The sequence below is a fragment of the Maylandia zebra genome, linkage group LG14 (genome assembly GCF_041146795.1).
Source record: "Maylandia zebra isolate NMK-2024a linkage group LG14, Mzebra_GT3a, whole genome shotgun sequence".
Lineage (NCBI taxonomy): Eukaryota > Metazoa > Chordata > Actinopteri > Cichliformes > Cichlidae > Maylandia > Maylandia zebra.
The window spans coordinates 12,114,081-12,138,967 of record NC_135180.1 but is presented as its reverse complement, the minus strand read 5'-3'; the positions used below and the strand labels follow the sequence as shown (position 1 = coordinate 12,138,967).

General features: G+C 42.6%; 1 protein-coding gene across 1 annotated transcript in view; it reads left to right on the top strand.

Moving 5' to 3' along the window:
- The window catches only part of clpb (ClpB family mitochondrial disaggregase), a 35,831-nt gene extending 19,576 nt beyond the window's left edge, over positions 1-16,255 (top strand). The window contains exons 7-16 of the mRNA XM_004561438.3: positions 1,924-2,038; positions 7,312-7,389; positions 11,283-11,338; positions 11,467-11,511; positions 12,359-12,520; positions 12,616-12,772; positions 13,035-13,108; positions 13,213-13,332; positions 14,468-14,572; positions 14,782-16,255. Coding sequence (XP_004561495.2) covers positions 1,924-2,038; positions 7,312-7,389; positions 11,283-11,338; positions 11,467-11,511; positions 12,359-12,520; positions 12,616-12,772; positions 13,035-13,108; positions 13,213-13,332; positions 14,468-14,572; positions 14,782-14,979 — 1,110 coding nt within the window. The 3' untranslated portion in view covers positions 14,980-16,255. The remainder of the gene's footprint in view (positions 1-1,923; positions 2,039-7,311; positions 7,390-11,282; positions 11,339-11,466; positions 11,512-12,358; positions 12,521-12,615; positions 12,773-13,034; positions 13,109-13,212; positions 13,333-14,467; positions 14,573-14,781) is intronic.
- Positions 16,256-24,887: the final 8,632 nt, after the last annotated feature.

Sequence of the window (24,887 nt, the reverse complement as noted above, 5' to 3'; positions counted from 1 at the left end):
CTCTATGAAAGCCAGTACAGAAACCTGTTCTCCTTTGCCAAATGCTTTCAGGATAGGTCATTTCAGGGTTTTTTGTTTGTTTTTGTTCTTTAAGACATAATTGTGACGTGAAAAATGTGGTTTGATATTGTTTGGAAAGTTTGGCAGTGCTGAGATTTCATGGCTTCTGCCCGTCACTGCTCAGCTCTTGGTATTTCACAGGTGTGTAGCGGTAGACGTGAGGTCTGGCTTTTTCTTAAATAAAACTCGAGTTATCCGTAGTTATCTACCGACTTGACAGCAGGCTGGAGCTAAGCAAGATGGAGAGAGAGAATAAACAGCCTGGCTCCACTGCAGGGTAAAAACCTGGAGTCTAAGGAGACAAAGAGAGGAGGATAAATGAGTCGTGGGGTGGCTGAGAGAAAGGAGGAGAAACCAGGGGGTGTGAGCAACGCTAAAAGAATAGAAGAAGGAGAGGAGGTGGAGAGATCAAGCTAAATCAGCAGAGGAGAGGAAATGGGTGTCAGAGAAATGGAGGTAGTCTGATAAAGAGGAGAGAGACGGGAAAGCAGATAGCTGCTTCGAAGTGGAAAATATGTTTCTAAAGTGTCAGGTGAAGGTAGCGTTACAGTAGTGAGATATGTAAGATGAAAGAAACACATTTTAAATGTTTGATTTCTCACTTAAAGAAGTATGGCTCCTAATCCTTGAAGAATATTGTATTTATTTTGCAGATTTTCTTACATAATTAATTACATAATCACATTTTCGACAATCAGTAAACAGTTCTGTTTATTTACCGAGTAGCTAAATATGAAACTTGGCTTGCGATCTAAATAAAGATGTAGATGATAACTTTTCATGTTTGACATTTTTATAATAGCATTTCTATTGGGTTTAATTAAACGTGTAAAGGCTAAAATCATATTTATCCCACAAAGATTTTACAGCCATACACACACAACAGTCTCTGCTGTTAGACTCTTAAATAAGAAATAATTCCACAAAGAAAAACCTTCAACCTAGAAATGAAAAAGAAACTGATGTAGTTGTATCTATATGAGATTCTTATTTAGAGGTTTTTTCAGTTATATTCAGGGATACCAGGTAACGGTAATAGCAGATACACTTATTTAGCTCCTTGTTAACATAATTATTTGATCAGCCAATCATAACGCGGAAGCTCAATGCCTTTAGCCATGTCAAGACGACCTGCTGAAGTTCAAAATAAGCATCAGAATGAGGAAGAAAGGGGATTTAGGTGACTGTGAATGTGGTGTGGTTGTTGGTGTCAGAGAGGATTGATGGAATTGATGCTCTACTGCGAATTTTTTTTCCACACATACATATTTGGGGTTCAAGTCGTCCAAAAAAGAGAGAATATCCAGTGAGCATCAGCTCTCTGTTAGAAAATACCAAAAGCCAGACTGTTTTGAGCTGATGGGAATGCAAGAGTAACTCAAATAACCATTCTTTACCAGAGAGGCGTGCAGAAGAACATCTATGAATGCACATACGTTGAACCTTGAAACCCCTTGATGGGCTATAGCAGCAGAATACCAGCCTGGGTGCTGCTAGTGTCTGCTAAGAACAGGAAACTGAGGCTACATTTCACACTGGATCACCAATACAGCAATAGAAAATTAGAAGAACAATGCCTGGTCTTGTTTTCTCAGACCAGACGCAAAAAAGTCTTAAGGAGTTTAAGATATTTAATTCATGCTTTCTTAATGAAGATCCCCAAGTTTGCACAAAGGGGAAAATTAATAAAACTAACAACGTGAGCAGGAAAAGTGACATGCCCCACTGGCTAGGAGGCGATGATAAAGAGATGGAGAGGGACAGAAGCACAGCCTTTGTTTGTTTAAGAGCTGCTTATTCATTTTCACTCCCTTCTCTTCCGGATTCATTCACTCTCTTCTCCTTTTCTTTATCTCCACCTAGTTTCTGGAGTTACAGGCTCGACGAGAGGCAGAGGAAAGGAGGAGGTTCCCCCTGGAGAGGAGGCTGAAGGAGCACATCATTGGACAGGAGGGGGCCATCAATACGGTGGCTTCAGGTAAACCCGCAGATACTCCTGAGTGAGTAAATACACAAAAATACAAAACATCACTGCCTTTATTTCACTTTTCTTTGTTTCCTTCAACATATTTACGTCGAGGAGGGCGACTCCTCTTACATCTTTCTCCTGTTCTCCTGCCTTTTCCACCAGCAGTAGGCGGGTTCGTACAGACCTGCGGAGGCTGTAATTGGTTAATTGTGATGAATGAGCTGTCTGTCAGGCGTACACAGGTGCTGTGTGCGTGTGTGTGTGTGTATTTGTGCGTGACAGCTGAAGAGGCCAGGCTTGGAGCCGCCAGTTAACACGATTACAGAGAGAGGAGACATACTACAGACCCCCCCTTCTCCTCCTCCTCGTTTCTCTCCAGCTTTCTGCTCGCCCCCCTCTGTCTCTGTTCTTCTCTTTCTCCATCATCTCTATCTCTGGGTCTCTTGTTTTTGATCTCCATCTCTCTCCTTCACTCTCCTGTCCTTTCCTTCTTCCTCTTTGAAACATTAATGCACCTCCTGAATCTCCACTGTTTGTCCTCAAACACTACTGTTGGGGATGGGCAAACAGATGTAAACAAGAGAGGATGGGATGGGCGAAAGAATAAAAAAAATATAAAACTAAAAGATACAGGGACACGATGGGAGAATACGGGGAAATATCTGAGAACCAGAAAGCTTGTAGCTCTGACAGAAAGACAGAGAGTGTGTTTAGTGCTTAGAGGAAGGGAGGGAGGATGAGTTAGAGCACAATAACACAACCGACAGTAAAGAGCTGATATTACACCAGGCATCCATGGAGGCCATGTACTGTATTGATCTGCAGATGAGTTTGTGGGAGGGGGGGTTGTGAAAGGGTTCTGCAGCAGGGAGAGAGGCTGTGTGTTATTTTTATGATGTTGGACATTTTCTGTTTTAGATTTGTGAAAATAATTAACTCATTCCCAAAGCTAGAAACTGATATTACAGTCTATAACACATTGGAGAGAGCAAATACTGCAGAGTTTATAACCAACAAGGGAACAACTTTCATCCCTCTCCAGACCTCCGTAACTCTAATACTTCATCAAAAAAACAACACAAACTACAGATATGAGACAAACTACAGAGCTGTCTGTAAAACTAAAGACAGTAGTTGTTACAAGTGTCAGAAGGGGAGGATAGTCGTGGGACTTGTAGTCTTTGGCAAGGCGATGAATGACTGTTGTTATCACGAAAGCCGTACAAGACATCACCACAGAGAAATAGGAACAGCTTATTGATCTGTGTAGTGATTGATCTGTGTATTGTAGTGAATATATATCACACAACCACACACACAGGGAAAAAAACACTCAGAGGCAGATACAGATACAGAACCTACTAGAGCACACACAACCTCGTGTGCAGCTACAGTTTGTAAAGGTGAGCCGAGCAGAAATCAGTCAAACTCTTGCCAGGAGGAGGGAAGTAGATATTTAGAGATGAGGAGATGACTCAGGAAAGAGAGATGCACTGCAGATAAGAAGATAAATGGGAGAAGGATGTAGAGATAAAGAGTGACCAGGCTATGTGTCTGCAAATACACGCCATATCCAACATTTTAATGCGCAATTACTGGTTAAAAATGTAGAACTTTCATGATTAATCAGAAGGCAATTTTAGGATTAACCCAGGGTTTTCTGTATTACTGTAGTACATCACCATGGTAACCTATGATGCAAACCTAACCTGCACTGGAACGAGTTATGCTCATGATTAGTGATCAACAGTTTCAACAAGCTTCAAATGGGCTAAACTTTATTGATATAGTAAGTCTTGTCCAGTCTTGCTTAAAGAGCAACACACACACATTCGTACAGCACTTTTAGTACTAAACCACTGTGCAGTACTTTTCCTGTTACACGCTCATTCTGCTGGTCTGTCTATAGCAGCTGTGCTGCTCTTAGTCTTCTTATATTTCTCACATATTATTTTTATCTCCCTTTTTGTAAAAATCTGCTGCCAGAGCACAACTCCATGTTTCTGGTTAGTCATACACTGCTAATAGTGGTGTTTCAAGTGTTTGTCGTGAGACTGGGATAGGCTGGGTTACCTTATTGAGTTGATAACCACCGTGTGACTGCTTCGCCTGAGTAAGTGAAGCCTGATAATGGGAGGATATCCCGGGTGCGTTGGACTTGCTTCGTAGAAGTGATTGCAACGTTCCCAACTGTTCCAGCCAGAAACCTTTGTATATCGTTCCCATTTTAAAAATATTATAACTAAAGAAAAAATGACAAAGATAACTTTAAACTTCCAACTCTATGATGTAATTATGTGAAACACACAAAAAAGAAACTGGAACATATTTATCTGTTTATTGTTTTTGTTTTTTCCTATCTGCTCATCCTCTTCTTTTTGTTTCAGCTCAAGTTATCTTGTTGCACTGTAACATTTCAGTAGTAAAAGGGGAAGAAAAGTTTGGCAGTTTGATAGATGAACTGATTATTTTTTTGCAAAATTTTGCAGCTCAAAAATTGAAGAAAAACCGAGACGTGGTTTTCTTTCCCTTTTTTTTTTTTTTTTTTTTCTCGATGCGATGTCTTCAAAACGTCTGTTTTCACCTGAACTCCTCATGACGAACAGCTGGCCTGCAGCAAGACACAAACTAGAAATACGCGCGCACACACACACACACACACACACACACACAGGAAGGAGGTTAGATTGATCCAGGTTTAGCTCTCAGGGCTAAGAGTTATTGAAGAGAATCATCCCTCTGTAATCATGTTAGAGCCAACCAGACCTGCCCAATACACACTGCGCTGAGAGTGTGTGTGTGTATGCATGTGAGAGAGAGAGAGACTGAGTGAGAGAGCTTTCATTTGTTTTGTGTCTCCTTCCTTTCCTTGTTGTTGTCAGGGTCCTTTGAGAAATGTCAATGTGCCCTTCTGTCAGAGTCGGTCTCAATCAGCTAAAACACGCACAACCACACAGAAGGTTACGCTGTCATTCACACAGCCATTGATAAAGCAGACGGAGCTTTGGAGCCCCTCTTGTCACTGTTCATCTCTGTGTCCATCTCTGACACACTTGTTTGTTTCTCTCCCTCATTCTCTATCTCCTTATCTCCATCACTCCTCTCTTAACCCCTCTGTATCGTCTTCTACATCTTTACTCCTCTTTCCTCTCCTTATCTGAGTTCCTCCCTCTGCTTCCCTGTGTAGCATCTCTCTCTGCCTCCCTCATTTGGCCCCTCCTCCTCCTCCTCTCCTGCCAAGAATCTGCTTTTTATGATTATTAGCTATTAGTTGCTACTTTAACACTCACATGTCATATCTGTTGTATATTTTCTCAGCTGCAAGAGATTACAACAGCTGAGCAGGAGGGGAGTTGTTATCCTGGTGTAGGAGGACACGAAAAACACGAAACCTAAACATTTGGTCTGTGTTTTTGTCTTGCAGCTGATTAAGATGAGTGTCTTGAACTGCATTGCTCACACTTTTATGCTGGGACTTTGTGGGATTTTACCATAGAGCAGGGGTGTCACACTCAAATACACAGTGGGCCAAAATTCAAAACTGGAAAAAAAATCTTCCTCCAGATTTAAGAATGAATCTCTTCTTATGGACTCAAACAAGTTTTGCTGAAAAACTGAATATGGAACAAGCAAAGCTTAATACTAAACAATATATATATTAGCTGTATAATACCAGCAGGCCAGCTCTAATAGTAATTTGGTATGGCTTCAAGGGTCAAATGTAATTGGGCTGCGGGCCAGAGTTTGACACCTATGCCATAGAGGGTGTATAAAAACAACGAACATAGGTCTGAAAGGAAGTGTGTTAAACTTGCATTCTTTCTTATGGCCAGCAGGGGACGACTCTTCAGTGTGCACAAAGAAGTCAGTTTGTATTGGAAGTGATGCCACTGCTCCCATGATTTCTAACCTCAGCTGATTTCTAAGCATATTGCAGATGAGTTACAGTAAAAGAAAATAATAATAATTGTCAGAATTGTTGCTATGACTGAGTAGGCAGGGTCTTGGGTTTTGACTTACTACCAAAACCAAAAGACATTCCTCTGAACATGGTCAGGTACAAGGACAGAAATGGAAATCTGTGAAATAACAGCCGATACCTGAAGAAATTTGAAAAACTGTAGAACTGTTGCTCGAGAACACTAGGAAGCAAAATATAAAGAAATGAAGGCGGTCTCAAAATGTTTGCACAGCGCCGTATGTGCTACAACACAAAAACCTGTAGTTTCAAATTTCACACTTGACCGAAGTAGCATCACATACGTTGCACTCTACCATCTTAATGTGATTTTGTTTTCATTATATTTACATCCTTTCTTTCAGAGGATAAACTGGCCTCCTGCCACATTATAAAGATAACTGCAGAATTTCTTCTGGCCAAAACTCTACTGAGAGAACTTGAGGTCATATTTGTGATATATCAGGACCTGTGTATCTTTTGTACCCACTTTTTTAAAAAGGTGCTTCAAAGGGCCAACACACTGCGAAGCTGCTCTAAAAAAAATGTATTTCCAGTTAGTCTGCATTGTAAGTGACCTAACATCTAAACCAAATGCCACAAAAACACTCAGAACCAAACAAAAAACGAAAAGCCTCAGCTGCTCAGGGGGAACCGAACCGGGACCTTTTTCCTCGGGGCAGGAGTAGTGCTAACCATCGATCCACCGGCTTTGGTCCTGTTGACTCTCTCAACAGGTTCTGATTTGGATGAGTTTGTGCTAGTGTCTGCTTCTTCGTTGAGTGGCTGAAACCACGGCCAAATGCACTCTTTACTCCCCTCGAATCCACCTCATCATCTTGTCTTTGTGTATGTGTGCTAGTGTGGTTGCTGGGGTGATGGCAGGGATGGGTAGGCACTCCTCTTTAAGCAGGCCTGTGCGTCCGTGTGTGTGTGAGAGGCTGCGATCTATGCTAAACTGATTTCACCATGGCCGCGCCAGAGAGGCTAACACAATTACCGCTGGCTAATGGCCCCACTGACTGAGGGGGGAGGAGAGGCATCGTGGGTAGTTTTCTGGAGGTCTCTCATCTTGCTCTCTTGCTCTGTTTTCTCTCTTCTTCCTCTTTTTATTTATTTTTCTTTTTTTTCCTCCACCAACCGTCTCTGACCCTTTCCTCATCCCTGCTCTCTCACACTTTTATCATAGTTTCTGGGATGCCCGTCGTCCCCGGGGCAGCTTGGTTCAGATGGCTTAAACTTGGCACAAAAGCAAAGTCAACAAATGCAAATAACTGAAATAATGGGCTCCCTTTGTTTCTCTCCTTGTCTCTGTGCTCTGTAGCCATCAGGAGAAAGGAGAACGGCTGGTACGATGAAGAACATCCCCTCGTATTCCTCTTCCTGGGCTCATCGGGAATCGGTAATTCACTGTCTCTTCTGTCACACCCAACCCAACGCTTCAGTTCTCAAAGCGTGTGAAAGAAAAACTCTTCAGCCTCCTCGAAGCAGCAGCCAAAATAAACAGACTGCTTGAATACGTTAAGTTTGTTGACACATGTAGAGTGTACTCAAACAAATTAATTCAGCAGTTTAATTTAATTACGCTGAAACGAAACAGAGTACAGTGAACTGCGGAAGCACTCGTCACTTTGTAAACTGTAAACACAGATCAGAGCTAGCTTGTATGCAGTAAATGTGTTTGTCATCAGTGTGTCAAGAATGATGCTCAGGAGGATTCATCTGATGGTAAATGTTTAAAATGTCCTGTACAACAGGTTTAATATAAAGGAATAAAGAGAAAGCAATCATTGATTAACAAATATCTCAGTCAGTCAGAAACTCTTGTTGAAAGTTGCTCAACAGAGCTAGTTTGTCACCTAAAGGTTGTCCTGTTCAGGTTTTAAGCCACGTTAAGGATGTAAGGATTGGTGGGTCTGTAGGTTTGTTAGTCCAGGCTCAAATATCTCAAGTTGCTGGATGGATTTCTGTGAAACTGTACAGACAGTCATGTTTCCCAGAGGATGAATCTTTCTCCCTTTACTGATCCCATGACTTTTCCTCCCGTGTCACCAGCTGTTCAGAGTGCTGGGTTTATTTGCCAAACCCCCCCCCCCCCCCCCCCAAAAAAAAACCCCTCAAAAAACTGAAGTTTCAGCTGTGCCTTGTATAAAATGATGATTGCATGTTAACATGCTGAACTAAGACAATGAATACAGTAACATTATATGGACAAAAGTATTGAGACTAGGGCTGGGCGATATGGCCTAAAATCCATATCGCGATATAATTTGAAGCACGTGCGGTAACGATATATATCGCGATATATTATTTTCTTCTGTATAACGTATTTTCCACACTATAAGGCACACTTAAAATCCTTTAATTTTCTCAAAAATTGAGTGTGCCTTATGTATGAATTCTGGTTGTGCTTACTGACCTGAACCGATTTGGGCGTGCAGAAATCTGTTAAAAAATGTTTTGATGGATTGTCAGAGCATTACGGCTGCCGTAGTGAGGAGCGTCGCGGAGTAATCTGGTTTAAAACTCCGTCAACTTCAGGTCCCAAAGTCAAACGAACAATGAGAGTTAAAAACAGTCTAAATTCTTTCATCTTTAATAAAATCATCAGCGTTGCTGCTTTACTAGGTGTAGCAATTAAGTTTAACAACCAGGCATCCATGAAAACAGAAGTTATTAAATTTAACGTAGTTAGAAGTTAACAGGAAGTTAGCTTGCTAGTGTCCACCTAAACATGACACACCATGTTCTGACTGAGAGATTAAAACATACAGCTCTGCTACCACTTCCAACATAAATGAAGACAGGAAACTAAACAGCAGTGAAGTTGGACTACCTGGTATATAATGTTGTGCTACGTGATTGCTAGCGACACAGCTATGTTAGCATAACATTAGCACAGTGAAGCTGGAGGATGAACGCCAACCTTTTTTCCACTCAGTCAGGAGAACAACTGAGATTATTCATCCACAATACAAGGTAGTTATTAATATACTGCAACAACATGGGAACAGAACAGCTGCGAGAGAATTCAACATTAATGAATCAATGTTACGGAAGTGGAGGAAGCGCAGTTTTTGGCTTACCCCATATTTAAAAAGTGCTTCATCTCTTTGCTATGACTGTCGCCCGGCATAATTTGCAGATGATGATGGTTGTAGCCGCTGCGATGCTTTTGACCAAAACAGGTGCAGCTTGATGACATCATCAACATGCGCTATCGCGATAGAGATTTTGACTATATCGCTCTATCATTGGCCAAATTTATATCGTTTCTGTCATATATCGTTTATATCGCCCACCCCTAATTGAGACATACTTCTCAATCTTTGAATTCTGGCGCTCACTGTCGCATTGCCTAAGGTTTATAAAATCACACACCTAGCCATGAAGGCTGCCTTTACAAACATGAAAGAGCTCACTGAATTCCAGTGTAGTCCTGTAAAAGGATGCCACTTGAGCTTTAAGTGATTTTACTGCAGAGTGGAAGTGTTTAGGAACCACAGCAACTCAGCCATGAAGTGTCAGAGAACATAAAGTTACAGAGCAGAGTTTCAGAATGCTTAAAAGTCACCGACACTCTGCTGACTCGGTAACGACAGAGCTCCATTAACATCAGCACAAGAACAGTGCACCAGGAGCTTCAAGGTGTGGGCTTCTATGGACCAGCAGCTCCTCTATTGTAATGTGCAGGTTGTCCAGTATTGGGGTGGCTGTTGCTCAAGAGGTAAAGCAGGTCATCTACTAACTGGACGTTTGGTGGCTTGATCCTCTGGCTGCTCCAGTCTGCAGTTTATCATATCGTGGGCTGTTGTCATGAAACTGACTGATTTGTTTGGAAATGTGACAGGAAACAGCAGTTTGACAGTTTAAAACACAATCAGCTTGATGAGCGCTACAGCTGGCAAATTAGTGCATGGGTGGGACTGACGGTGTCATCAGGCTGTGTGTGATTGGTTAGGGAAAACTGAATCCCCCTGATGAAGAGGAAGAAACGTTAGACTGAAGATGGGAACACTGTTTGGCACTGTTTAGCTAACAGACTCATTTTGAGTTGGGCAGTTTTGATATGTGGATGGCAACTTTGAGCTCCTGAAGAGGGATGGTGAGCAGATTTGGTAGTAATGTAAATATTCATGCGAAGTAATAGACTCCACCAACTGTACCAGTACCACAGTCTTTATCAGTTAGTACCTGTCTTTGCATGTTAAAGTTTCATTAGCACTGGGATGCCAGGACATTTTTATATCTGCATAATAAAGTCCCATCAAATTTCCAGTCCTTTGTTTACTGTAACCCATTGAAGAGTGTGTGTGTGTGTGTGTGTGTGTGTGTGTGTGTGTGTGTGTGTGTGTGTGTGTGTGTGTGAGTGATCAAATCAACAATAGCGAGTCGTGTCAGTTAACGGTATTCACTGGGGATGGTGGGTTGAACTGAGGCTGACTGTCTGGACATTTCTGCTGCAGCAGATTCACCCCACTGCTCCTCTATCCATGAACGTCTTGAAATATCCTAGAGGATAAATATTAAAGCAAACCTGTGATGCAGAGTGTAGTGTTTGAGCGGGCCAAAGTATCAAAAACTGGTTCTGCTAATAACAGTTTTTGTGTTAAAGCAGAAAACCTGAGGAGGACATCTACTGAATAAGTGGTTAAATGTCCTTAATCATCAGCAAGATTTGGAAGTGTTTGTGTGTTGGAGTGAAGGCAGTAGGAAGAGAGGGGAGATATTAAGGGCCAGATAGATGGCTAAAAAGAGGGAGATGGTGAAATGACAGGGCAGAGAGATAGATGAGGGAGAGACGGTGTTCATATTCTCTGTTCCCTTCAGCGACAAACAGTGGCCATGAGACATCAATATTAAACACAGCAACAAGACAAACACACAGACACACACAGCCTCGTTCACACACACAATCATCATACCCATATGCATAGCAAACACAAGACATCAATATCACATATGAGCATTTATATGCAGAATATTTTACTGGCAAGCATAATGTGTGCTTCTGGAGAGCTGGAGATGATTGAAAGCTTTGTGGAGGGAGGCACTGGGATTTAGGCCAGCACTTAGCGAAGGAGAGAGATTGTCTTTCTGTCTGAAATGAGTAAGCTTGTTTTCCTGAATTCCTGAAATCTCTGCATGCTGATGTAAAGGCGGAGACTGTATTTTTTTTTATTTATTGAGAACAAAGTAATTAAATGGTGAGGGGGAGGGACTGTTCCTGTTGCCTAATGACCAATTAAATGATGCATTTGTTGTGTGTGACGGGTTCAATGATGTGTCTCACAGGAAAGACGGAGTTGGCTAAACAGGTGGCTCGTTACATGCACAAGGACATTAAAAAGGTATGTGACGTAGCAGCGTGCGTATAGATACAAAACGCATGTCAAGAGTCTTAATTTGGTGGAATGAGTTTGATTACAGTGTATGCAGTAGTGCTTCTTTTGGAGGTTAACCCGTCCTGTGATTGCAGGGTTTCATCCGCATGGACATGTCGGAGTTTCAGGAAAAGCACGAGGTAAGGCCTCGTTACACACACGCGAAAACACAAAGTATGCACTGAATAAGCCGCGCCACACAAGTTCATTTATTTCCGATGAGAGCAGCTGCTAGCAGCGTCTTCCTGCTGCAGATGCATGGCAGTGATGCATTGGATTAATTCTGTTTATGTAATCGTAATAGATTCATAAACCAAAATTAATGATGTTGGGGGTTTTTTGTTCTTCTCTTTGTGAAACTTTTTGTGATGAATACATTTAATCAGTTTTTCAGAGTTGCATTGTTTTACAGTGTCGTGTTGTCACAGTCACCACAGTGTTTGGACTTTCTCTGCATAGTTTGTGGCAATGAGGAGCTTTATAGATGCTAGAAATCGAAGGTCTTTTGATATTCAGAAAAGCTGCGTCAGATGCATAAGTGAAACACTGAACACAGCAGGCTGGTGATTACAGCTGCAAAGATTATTATGAACATCTTCGGATAATTTGTAATGGGTAAAATGTTTGAGATTTTCATGGCTAGGATCGGAGCTTGGGGGCTGACATGGACTCTACCATGAAAGGCCCTCTTATATTAAAGGCAGCAGCTCTGCTTTACCTCATTTGAGGTAAGTCTATACATTTTCCTGTCATTTGAAATAATGTTCAACAAAATTGGTTACTGAAGTGCTTCAGAAAACCTCTTTTGGATGCACTGAAAACGTTCCCGATGCAGCAAACAGGATCATGGTGTGAAGCGTGTGGAAATATTGAATTCTCTGTTGCAGAGGGTGGCTGAGCATACTTATTTAGTGTGATCCTGATAAAACGAATCAGCTTGTTGTGTTATTTAGACTTATTGTGCATCTTTTCTCTGTCCGTGCTCAGGTGGCAAAGTTCATTGGCTCTCCACCGGGATATGTGGGACATGAAGAAGGCGGTCAGCTGACCAAGCTGTTGAGGGCGTGTCCTAACGCTGTTGTCTTGTTTGATGAAGTGGATAAGGCCCACCCCGATGTCCTCACCATCATGCTGCAGCTCTTTGATGAGGCGAGCACACAGCTTCTTACGTCCATCGTGTGTGTCTCTTTGATAAAACAGAAATAAACTGAAACTTTGTTTGATTGGTGGTGTTCTTCTTTCAGGGTCGTCTTACAGACGGTAAAGGAAAGACAATCGAATGCAAAGACGCCATCTTCATCATGACGTCGAACGTCGCAAGTGACGAGATAGCCCAGCATGCATTGCAGCTCCGCCAGGAAGCCGAGCGGGTCAGCCGCAGGAAGCTGGCCGATAACCTCGGTGAGAGAAACGCCCTAACACGTACATGCAGCCTGGCTAATGTCTTCACACTGATGACACTGTACAATGTGATTATACATTTCCATCTGATGTTGTGTTAAACGAACACAGAAATTAAATTATCTACAAATTAACTTTGTCATGTTGCAGTTAATTTTCTCATTCTTGCAAAATAAAGGAACATTGTAGCACTGTGATAACAGCTTTCAGATGATTAAAAACCAGAAATGACATTATTGCTCATCTCCTCCTTTTCCTCCAGAGGACGTACAGAAAAGTGATGACATTAAAATCTCCAGACAGTTTAAAGAATCTGTGATTCGACCAATCCTGAAGGTAAAACACATGATGCACACAAATATATAAAAAACCATCTTGTTTGGTGTAGCTGCAGACATGCCTGGCTCTGAGACGCTCATGGGTCTTTTGTTCCTCTGTAGGCTCATTTCCGGAGGGACGAGTTCCTGGGCCGTATCAATGAAATCGTCTACTTCCTGCCATTCTGTCACTCAGAGCTGCTACAGCTGGTCAGCAAAGAGCTCAACTTCTGGGCCAAAAAGGTACGAGAGCACAATCTTTACAGTCATTTTTAGTCTCTCTGCTTCTGCGGTTATAAATAAAGAAATTATGCAAGATCAAGTCCTGCTGAGTCTTAATGCAGGAAACATTACACAGCTTTAAAAATCCTGCCTCGCGAGTCCTTTCATGCTTTCTATTTTAACTGATATTAACAGAGTTTGCTGGCAGCACTGATGGGTTGTTTAAGTGCGCCAGAGGAATGCACATATTTGTTCCAGCTTCCATATTGCTGTTTGGATGCCCACTTTAACAACAAGTGGGCCGATCAGCTGTGTGTGGATCTGAGAGGAGCAGAGGTTGAGTCTCCTCTGGACGCCCGTCTTCACAGCACCACATTTCTAACACGGGTGTCCTCCTGTGGGGACCTGCGAGGCCTCACCCACTTCGTCAGCCGCTGCTGAGCTGTGCAGAAACACACACGGATCAATACTGTGTGCCACTGTTACTCCCTGTAATGTGATTACAGTGTTTAACATGTGGAGCCTTCATCAATATTTAATTATTAATATTACAGCTGGTGTCCTGACAGCAAACATGGGCCCTGCAGGCAACTGATAGGGACCCCGACTCATTTCAGTTTCTCTGTTTTGAGTGGTGTTGTAGCTCTTGTGGGTCTGATATTTGGGTCTTCAGTTTTTGAAAGTGTGCATGTCTGGTAATGACTTGTCTCAGTCTGCATCTTGAAGCGATGCAAACAGCAGAAATCTCATTATTACTGAATAATCCCACAAGGCTTTTGTTTGTCGCTCATTTATATTAGACAAATTAAATGTTTAGAGCTTTTATTATTATTGCCTCGCTACATATCGATAGAAAAACATGGCGTCATATTTACTGATTGAAGTGTTAACATCTGAAGCTAAATGAGCTGCTCTGATCACTACTATTGACCCGCGTTTGATTAAAATGTATTAAGGGCCTGTTGATTAGCGTCAGCAGACATGCTGCTTGACACAGTCTCCTCTCTGCTGCTGTGTCTCTCGCTCGCTCTCTCTTTCCACCCATTTTGACTCTGTTCTTCGTCCTCTCTGACAGATTTGTGTTTTCCTGATATTCTGCAGGTCTCACCCTCGGCCCTATTGTAACATTACTTCCACTCTCTCTTTCTCTTGTCAGGCTAAACAGCGGCATGATATCACTCTTCAGTGGGATCGCCCAGTACTGGACCTGTTAGCAGGCGGCTACAACATGCATTATGGAGCTCGTTCCATCAAGCATGAGGTGTGCAGGCACTGTAACATACACACTGGTTTTTAGGAGTAACCCTTGAAGTGGTTTGTCATATTTCAGGCCTCCTTATAGAACAAAATCACAACGGGATTCCTTTATGCAGGAAAAATCCTGCACATGTAGCATATAAAGATTTTTAAAAAGCCTGACTTATAAACCTGATCTCCACCTGACCTCTGACTCTGTCACTGATCCATCAGGTTGAGAGGAGAGTCGTCAACCAGTTAGCCGCAGCGTACGAGCAGGAGCTGCTGCCCAAAGGCTGCACGCTGCGTCTGTCTGTCCAATCAGAAGGCCAGAAAGAGCACAGCACACCCAGCCTGTGCCTCGAAGTGGTTGGAGAGGACAGCTCATCGAGAACGCTGGACATCCGACCACCACTCAGCCCTGAACACTAACAACAAAGGATTAAAAATGCGAGCATACACTGAACAAAAGAACGTGTTGGATTTACTTCTTTCAGTAGTGGACATTAGATGCACACAGATGTTTTGCTATGGCAGCAACTTAAACAGAGTTAAATTAACACTAGTTATTCGTATTCAATAAACCTGTGCAATGTGTGTTGATAAAATGTGATTGAAACGTTGAAATGTTTTGATGAAGTAATTTGAGCTCTTGGAATATTTTAATCCTCCACAATTTTCTCACTTTATTCAAACACTATTCAATAACTTTAACCAAATACTACATGTTGGTATTATATTCTAGTATGAAATACACAATTTTCCAATGGAGGCCTTATAACAGATTGTATTGTTCTCTTCCAAGTTGCCAGTATCCACTAGTAACCTTTCAAAACAAAATGTCTACTTTCACTGCAGGTAAAGCAGGAGTATCAAACTCGTGGCCCAGGGACCACTTGTGGCCCACATCACCCCTACTTGCAGCCCGTATATTGACATGAAAAAATATAATGCAGTTTGGTCCTTGAAGTTACTTTTGTTAGGGAGGATTTGTTTGTTGTTGAGTGCAATGTTAAAATAAGTTCTTTAAAAGCAAAAACGTACTTAATATGAAGGCAATATGAGCAGAGAGCACAAACATGTTTACCGATTGACTGTTAGTTCAGTGAGAGAGTAAACTGCAAAGAAAACAATTTTCACTGGCAGTTAAAAACTAATGTGTACACTTATGTCAGCATTTTTATTTTGTTTGTATTTAACAAAATAATAGCAGAAGTGCCGCCACGGGTGTGGCCAGAAAGAGAGTACCAATTTGTTTATTTGATAGTTCAATGAAAGGCTTCAGTTAAGAGTGAGAAGAAAAAAAAATTGCGTTCACATTTGCAGTTTTGTCTTTTTATACAATATTTGAAATTTAAAAATACAAAACACTGCATTTTCAGAAATATTTGTGGGGGTTTTATACTACTTGAACACTAATGTGGCCCTCCAATGAGATGACAGTGCCCACAGTTCTCCTCATTTTTCTTGAAGGTTTTTTTTTCCGTTCCTGGATGATTTTAATTATCATTATTATTTTTTCACTTTGTGGCAGAGGCATCAAAATGGACGGTTTTTCCGCTTTCGTAATAGGTGCTATGGAGAAAAAAAAGTAGTGTTTGGACCCCTTGTGTAACAAGTTTAACCTTGTGTTTCAATGTCAGTACTGGAATCACTTCACCAAATTATTAAAGAGGACTACTGGGCCTAACTGGTCCAATGAGGATCATATGGTTAACTGAATGCACTGTGTTCAGTTGCAAAGCCACAATCTACTCATGCAACACTCACCATGAACTCCTGCACCAAGACATCAGGATTGTCATTCAGACAGAGGCAGAGTACATTGATGAGGGACTCCCTTCGAACATCAATGTCATCCTTAAGTATTATAACAAAGAAAACATAGATATGTGAACTCAAAATCTTCAGTAGCACAGAAGAAAATGATCAAAGACCAAAAAACCTGACTTTTTGAACCAGTTAACATGCAACACCAGCATCTACAAAACACCATTAAAACTACCTGTTTGACATGACCATTATGAAATGGACTTATATAGTTATAGTTTAGTCATACAGTTTCCAAAACATACAAAAACGATCGATTTCTCACGCTGGGACAGTAATTGCATGATGTAAATTATGGGGTCCTTTCAGTAGGATCAGTACTCACAGGTAAAAGTTGACCTTTGCAATGGATGCAGCATATAAATCTTTTACCGAGCTAATGTGATGCATATACACTTTGTAGTTAAACAATTTAAAAGTTTTTACTGTCATCATGGCAGTCATATCCTTTAGCTTTTGGGCCTGCTCTCCCAGTTGCTTGGCAAACACTCTCAGCAGACTTTCAGAGATGAAGTCAAGCTGTGCCAGAAACCTTGACTGCAAAGGCATGGTTGTGATGTGCTTGAACACTGCATTTTATCTAAAACAACATAAAATTATTTTAAAAATAACAACAGGCACTGTGCGTGGTTGGTCGGTAATCTTTTGGTGAATAAGACCTGTGTTTCCTGCTCTTGTGGGATTTAAAAGATCCTAAGATGTTTGCAATCCAACAACATACAAGTTACAACCTCATTTTTTTTCAAGTGTGCATTAACGCAAGTCCAGTAATCATCTTTCTGACAATATATGTAGGTTCAAGTTAAACGTATGGCAGATTTTGGATTTCATATATGTATAAATAAGGTAGCTGGCCAGTGTGTGTATGTGCCAAATGATTAAAATAAAATCTGTATTATAATTAAGTTACAGAAACCTTAAGAGAAAACACAACCTCCTGTTCTCACCACAACTTGAACCCACGATCCATCAGCTGACTCCAGATGAAATGCGGAATAAAGTTTGTCTCTCAATCTGCAGCAAATAAATAAATAAATAAATAAATACAAAACAAGGAGGTGGGGGGGGGTAAGCTACCTTAATGCCTCCAAAGACATTAGCTGAGGCTGTTCAATCTCCAAAATCTCACTAACACCACGGTGCAGGTGCAGTTAACACATAATGTAACTGAGCAGTCAGTTGGCAAACCAATTCACACAGAAAATCAAAATATGTTAGGAGCGCCTTGGAGGTAAGTTAAATGTGACATTAGGGCTTGCACCAAAAACAAATTAAAATGAAAAAGCGCCAATTCTTTGACAAGAGAGCAAATAAGCTAACGGCACTTATTTAACGTTAACATTACATAGTGACACTCTAGACATTAAACTAAATTTGACTGAGATTTGGACAATATTCATTCAGAAATTAAGACAGACCAATAAAAGTACCGGTGAGCGGAGATGGCTGCCATCCTCAAGCCACGATCCAGAGTGCAAGAAACAAAATCATGTGCGGTATCACGAGATTTAACATTGCTACATTATTGATTTACCTTTTTTCAGTGTACAGGTGACTTCCACTTCCACATATATTTCTTTTAGCTTTTCAGAACACTGAAAGCTAAAATATTTTTGAGATATTGTATGACTGCAAATAGAAACGTGGCTTCAGTCCGGTGTGACGGCGTAACAAGACACATGCCAGGTAAAAAAAACTTTACCCACTAAAATCTCGTTCATTGATTTTTCTAGAGTTAAACACACGATTGAGTGGGGAAGGAATCACAGGAGGCTGACAAAATGCAAATATGCCTAAAATACAAGATAAAAACTTGGTGGGAAAAGCTAACAATGTCGCAGTGCAAGCTAATGCTAACACTGGAGCTGACATATCTCCAAACAATTTGCTGAGAGCTATAGAGTCACTCAACTCGGAACTACAGTTGTCTTCAGTCTTTGATCTGGTGGACCACAGCATTCTGCTAACAAGACTAGAATATTTAGTAGGCATTAAAGGGAACGTCCTTTTCTGTGACGATGGGAGCTACTCTTCCTCTGTTACCCCTTTTCGTTGTGGTGTGCCCCAGGGGTCTGTTCTTGGCCCTATGTTGTTCTCATTGTACATGCTACCCTTGGGCTCTATATTTGACAAATATAACATTTCTTTTCATTTTTATGCTGATGATATTCAAATCTATTTTTGTCTGACTGACGGTACCCCATCTTCACTACACTGCTTTCTTGATTGTATGAGGGAGGTCAAAAGCTTTTTATCGAGTAACTCCCTTTTTCTAAATGAAAAGAAAACGGAAATTATTGTCTTTGATAGCCACATCCCTCGGGGACAACATCCCTCGGGGACAATTAGCCAATATATTTGGGCCCTTTGCTACCTCCCTCTCTGATACAGTACGTAACTTAGGTGTTCTTTAGGACAGCTCCTTTAAACTTGATAAACAAGTGTCCTCTGTAGTACAGTCTAGCTTTTAAAAACTACGTCAAATCTCTTAGGCTAGGCATTACATACCGCGAATGGAACTTATACATGCCTTTGTTACTTCTAGATTAGACTACTGTAACTCCCTTTACCTGGGCCTCCAATCTGCCCTTCTTCATGAACAACAACTTGTCCAAAATGCAGCAGCAGCTGGTACTAGAAGGTTTGATTCTATTACCCCTATCCTTGCTGACCTACATTGGCTGCCCATCAAATATCGTAAATAATGTTGCTATTTAACTGAACTTCTCAACCTGTATACTCCTATGAGAGCACTTCGATCATCGAGTCAAATGCTCTTAGAGCAACCTAGGTCCTTTATTTGAGTAAATAAAGTAAATAAAGTAGTGATTGAATTTGGCACCTCCGGCCCGGCTCACCAGAGAGAGTTTCAGCCTCTCTCCATACTTTCAGGAGATTGAGGTGATAAATCTGCGTGGCCCCTCCCCTGTCTGACCATGCAATTTCATAGTCAACGTCCCCCACTCACCGTGTGAGGTGGGGGGTCCTTGCCACTTGGCGAGTAACTTTAAACTAGAAGAAGGGAGTAATACAAGCACTTTGTCTCCTGGTGAAAATTGCTTGAGTCTAGCCCCTCTGATATACAGGTGTTCCTCCCAGTTTTCTTTAATTAGGTTGAGCACCCCAAGCGGTTTAAAGGGAGAAAATCCTGTGGAGGCCTGGGGCACCTCCCACACTGCAAGTAACAGAGGGTCTAGCCAGTGATCCCAATTGCGTTCACCCTCGTGTATGAACTTCCAAATCATGGACTTTAAAGTCTTATTCAGCTGCTCCACCAGCCCATCAGTCTGAGGGTGGTAGATCCTGGTGTGAACAGATTTAATGCCCAGTAATTCATACAATTCCTTCAGTGTGGGAGACATGAACGACGTGCCCTGGTCAGTCAGTATTTCTTTCGGAACACCTACTCGGGAGATGACCTAAAACAGTGTCTGCTCCACACTATTTGCAGAGATGCAGTACGCAGTGGCACTGCTTCCGGGTATTGCATTGCATAATCCACCAGCACTAATACAAAGCGATAGCCACGTGCACTCCGGTGAAATGGCTCAATGAGGTGCATGCCAATGCGCTCAAACGGGACCTCCATCAATGTTAGCAGGCGCAAAGGCGCTTTTGGAATGGCTGGCTGGTTAACAAGTTGGCATTCCGGACAGGATGCACACCAGCGTTGCACATCCGCTCGGATGCCCAGCTAATAAAAGTGGGCCTTAATTCGCTCCAGATTCTTGTCATATCCCATATGCCCTCCCATGGGTTTTATAGTGAGCCACCTGGAAAATCATTTTCCAGCAGCTTTATGGCACCAACTGGGTGTGTGTATCCTCCGTGCGAGCTCTGGTGCAAAAGGGTCTGTGTAGAGCCCGTGCCCACCAAACCATGGTGTATACCCCCTTGAGTCCTTACCGGAATGCTGTACATCCCTCCCAGACTTGGGAAGGGTGCCGGAGCACTGGTGACACGGAACACCTGTCCCACTTCCATTGGCGGACAGTCCCGCCTCAGGTGTCCTGGCTGCCCGCACTTCCAGCACCCTTGCCCCAGTGTCTCTGCTACTCTCCATGGCTCTGGAGCAGTGCTGATTGCTTTCGGTCCTTGGGGAGGCAAAGTGGGAAAAAATGGGTTAGTGGGACTCAGTGCAGGGGCCCGCCCTACCGGTGCAGGCGTGGGGACCCTGCACCTAGGCACTGGCACCTGGGCCTGCCTTCCCTGGGCTCCTCCACTCTAGCAGCCAGGTGGTGTTCTGCCAACGTGACCGCTGCCTCCAGGCTTGTAGGCCAGTGGCACCGGACCCACCTCGCTGTTTCCACCAGCCTCCAATGGTCCAGGCGGCAGCCATCGCGCCGCTGCGTCGTGTAATTTCCGGGCCCACACGAACGGGCGGTCCTCCCCTGTCAGCCTGCAGATCCGGAACCACCGAGGATGATCCTCTGGGGAGAGGCCCATACAGTCCAGCACGGCCCGGCAGATGTCTGGGAAGCTGCTCTGTGAGGTCAGTGGCAGACTCAGGGCAGCTGAGCCTCCCCTGACAGCAGTGGAAGCAGCACCCACTCTGCAGGAGGCCACTGAAATGCTTTTGCCATGGCCCGGAAGGTCTCCAAGAAGATCTGGGGGTCATCACCGTCCCCCAATACAGAGCATTGCCACCGACAGTGGACATTTATGCTAAGATTTGCAAAGGCTGGGTGGGCGGCGCGGCGTGTGGCTCTGACATCCCAATTCCTGGGTTTCGACAAAACTTGGAAAGACAGACTCAACACACTGTCACATTTATGAGTTTTATTGCCACTTTTCACAGGTAGCGTCTCTCCATTCACAGCCGGTCTCGGGACACACCCCCTCTTCCAGGGTCCGGCTTCACTATAAGAAAAGAAACACCTGATTAACCAGATCAACACCACCTGTGGCCTCATCTGCTTCCACTGGCACTGCCTCCTTGAGCTCACTGCACCATCCCTCCCCTGCAGCTGAGCCAGGGACCACACCTCCACCACACCCACTTTAACAGAAAGTGGGCCGATCAGCTGTGTGTGGATCTGAGAGGAGCAGAGGTTGAGTCTCCTCTGGACGCCCGTCTTCACAGCACCACATTTCTAACACGGGTGTCCTCCTGTGGGGACCTGCGAGGCCTCACCCACTTCGTCAGCCGCTGCTGAGCTGTGCAGAAACACACACGGATCAATACTGTGTGCCACTGTTACTCCCTGTAATGTGATTACAGTGTTTAACATGTGGAGCCTTCATCAATATTTAATTATTAATATTACAGCTGGTGTCCTGACAGCAAACATGGGCCCTGCAGGCAACTGATAGGGACCCCGACTCATTTCAGTTTCTCTGTTTTGAGTGGTGTTGTAGCTCTTGTGGGTCTGATATTTGGGTCTTCAGTTTTTGAAAGTGTGCATGTCTGGTAATGACTTGTCTCAGTCTGCATCTTGAAGCGATGCAAACAGCAGAAATCTCATTATTACTGAATAATCCCACAAGGCTTTTGTTTGTCGCTCATTTATATTAGACAAATTAAATGTTTAGAGCTTTTATTATTATTGCCTCGCTACATATCGATAGAAAAACATGGCGTCTTATTTATTGAATGAAGTGTTAACATCTGAAGCTAAATGAGCTGCTCTGATCACTACTATTGACCCGCGTTTGATTAAAATGTATTAAGGGCCTGTTGATTAGCGTCAGCAGACATGCTTCTGTGTCTCTCGCTCGCTCTCTCTTTCCACCCATTTTGACTCTGTTCTTCTGTGTTTTCCTGATATTCTGCAGGTCTCACCCTCGGCCCTATTGTAACATTACTTCCACTCTCTCTCTCTCTATTGTCAGGCTAAACAGCGGCATGATATCACTCTTCAGCGGGATCGTCCAGTACTGGACCTGTTAGCAGGCTGCTACAATATGCATTATGGAGCTTGTGATTTATGCCATATTTCAGGGCTCCTTGTAGAACAAAATCACGATGATGTGTTAGGGCCACATTAAGAAAAAAATTTAGCGGACCTACTTCTAGGCCTGTTACCCGCAGAAGTAATTGACATTGAGGACATTTACCTGTTTAATGTGACGATAATGGCCTGCGAGAAAGTTATTACAAGGAACTGGCTTCAAAGGGATCCTTTGAGATTGAAGCAATGGCGAGATGTCATGGAGGAAATTTCCACGATGGAAAAAATAACTTATTACTTAAGACTTGAAGCACATCGATTCGAACAACGATGGAAGAAATGGAATCTGTATAAGGCTCGACCAAACACAGACATTCTTTGATGTTTAGGTAGCACCACACAAGTTGTTTACTCTTTTTTTTTTTGCCATTTGTTCTCCCTCACCCCTTAATTTTTTCTTTTATTCCCTCCATTTATTGTAAATGACTGAGGAAAATGAAAAACTAAAGTTAAAAAAAAGTGTCAGTTTTGGAGCCTGTTATCGAATCTTTATGGAGGGGAGGAAAAAATAGGGGGGAAAAGGTATTTGTTACATATTAATAACAGCGATGTTCAGATTTTGTCGTGAAGGAGAAAGGATCTATAAACCTGATCTCCACCTGACCTCTGACTCTGTCACTGATCCGTCAGGTTGAGAGGAGAGTCGTCAACCAGTTAGCCGCAGCGTACGAGCAGGAGCTGCTGCCTAATGGCTGCACGCCCCGTGTGTCTGTCCAATCGGAAGGCCAGAAAGATGGCAGGACAGCCTGTCCTTTGAGGTGGTTGGAGAGGACAGCCAGTGTAGAACACTGGATATTGTATGACTATTTTTTTTCGCACAGATTCGATAACAATTTAAAAAACAAACTGATATTTGTGACACATTAATAACAGCAACTTTCTTATTTTCCTGTGAAGGAAAAACGGATAATCAAAGATGATTTGACTGTCTTTTAGCACATTATTCACATCAGCAGAGGCACGCTGATGAAAATGTAAACACAACCTGCGTAATCTGTTCTCCCCAATGAAGAATGTGCTAGTGGAGAGAGTGCATTTGAAGCATGGTTGATATAACTGGCTTGTAAGTAGTTTCTGTTGATGCATGTTAATGTAAAGAAGTCTATCATAGCTGCGAGCGAGCTCTGGTGCTTTCGTTTGTGTCCCTCTGACATTAAGAGGAATTTAGTCATAAAGAGAAAATATTTAAAGTGTTGCATCATAAATGTTTGAACAGCACGCTGCCAAGGCGCCAAATGTAATCGAGCGACGTTTGTCATTCTTGTATCCGAGTCTCCGGCGTGTAAATAAAGTCATCACAATCAAAAGGGAATTCCTTGCTTTTTTTGTTGTTGTTGTTCCATTTGTGTTGCACTGACACCCCTGATGGATAGATGTGTGTGAGAACCTGGGTGGGAATTCTGCAACAATAATGCTCATCCGCCACGTAAAACGACATGACATAGGAATTTCCTTGGAATTCTGATTCTGTGTGGGGGTCTGCGTCGGACGCTGGGAGGGAATGCAGAAAGAATCTCTCACACATGCACGCAGCCTGCAGGAATGTCTTCTCCATAGGGAGGAATTAGCATGCAGGGAAAAGACACATTCACTCTTACTGTGCTCCGCCTGGACCCCCCAACAACACACACACTATCACTTTCTTTTAGGTACACACAGAGTCACAGCTGTCTGTGAGGAGGAAGTACCTGTGCTGTTTATAAATCAATCCCCTTTAGCCGCATCTGTACTGCAGTCATTTTCTTGATTTAAGTGAATTTTCAACAAGAGTAACACAGAATATTTGCAGCTTCCAGCACTTTTTGTAATCTGTCATACTGGTGCACAAAGATGGAAAGGTGAAGATGTCTCTGCGTTTATGCTAAAAATGCATTTATCAAAAGAATTTTTTTTCATTTTGTACATTTGTTAAAATCGCCACTGTTTAAAGGCTAAAATGTCTCTTAGAAGCTCTCTGAACTGCCTCTCTGTATACTTTAGGATAGAAGAAATCAAAAGAGCATACAGATTTTAGCTGAAAATTTTGTTGTCACGATTTGGTTGCTTTGACTCCTCAAAAGATTTCGTGTGTGCCTCCTCTGAGCTGAAATAAGGGGGAATATTCTCTCCTCTCTTTGATGCCTTCTTTACCACCCACCTCCCAGTCATTCATCAGTGTGAAGCATGTGGGTTGGTGGGGGAGATACCATACCACTCACGAATCTAAGATTACTCTGTGGTTGTATAAACTGTGGGTTGTGCTAAAAATGAACTGCCAAATGCCTCAAATGTCATCTGCATGAAGCTGATGCCTTTAAACTGTTGACACCCACAGACAAAACAGCAACAGGCCAGCAGAGGTTTTTTTTGGTGTTTTTAAGTGAGACTTTAAGTGGCTTCATCTGGACTGTAGATCAGGTTTTGCTGTGATACCTCCAGGCTTTTTCTCATCTCTTATAACCCTCAAACACATCTACACTTTATGGTTTTAGGAAGGGGGAAAGTGTGTGTGTGTGTGTGTGTGTGTGTGTGTGTGTGTGTGTGTGTGTGTGTGTGTGTGTGTGTGTGTGTGTGTGTGTG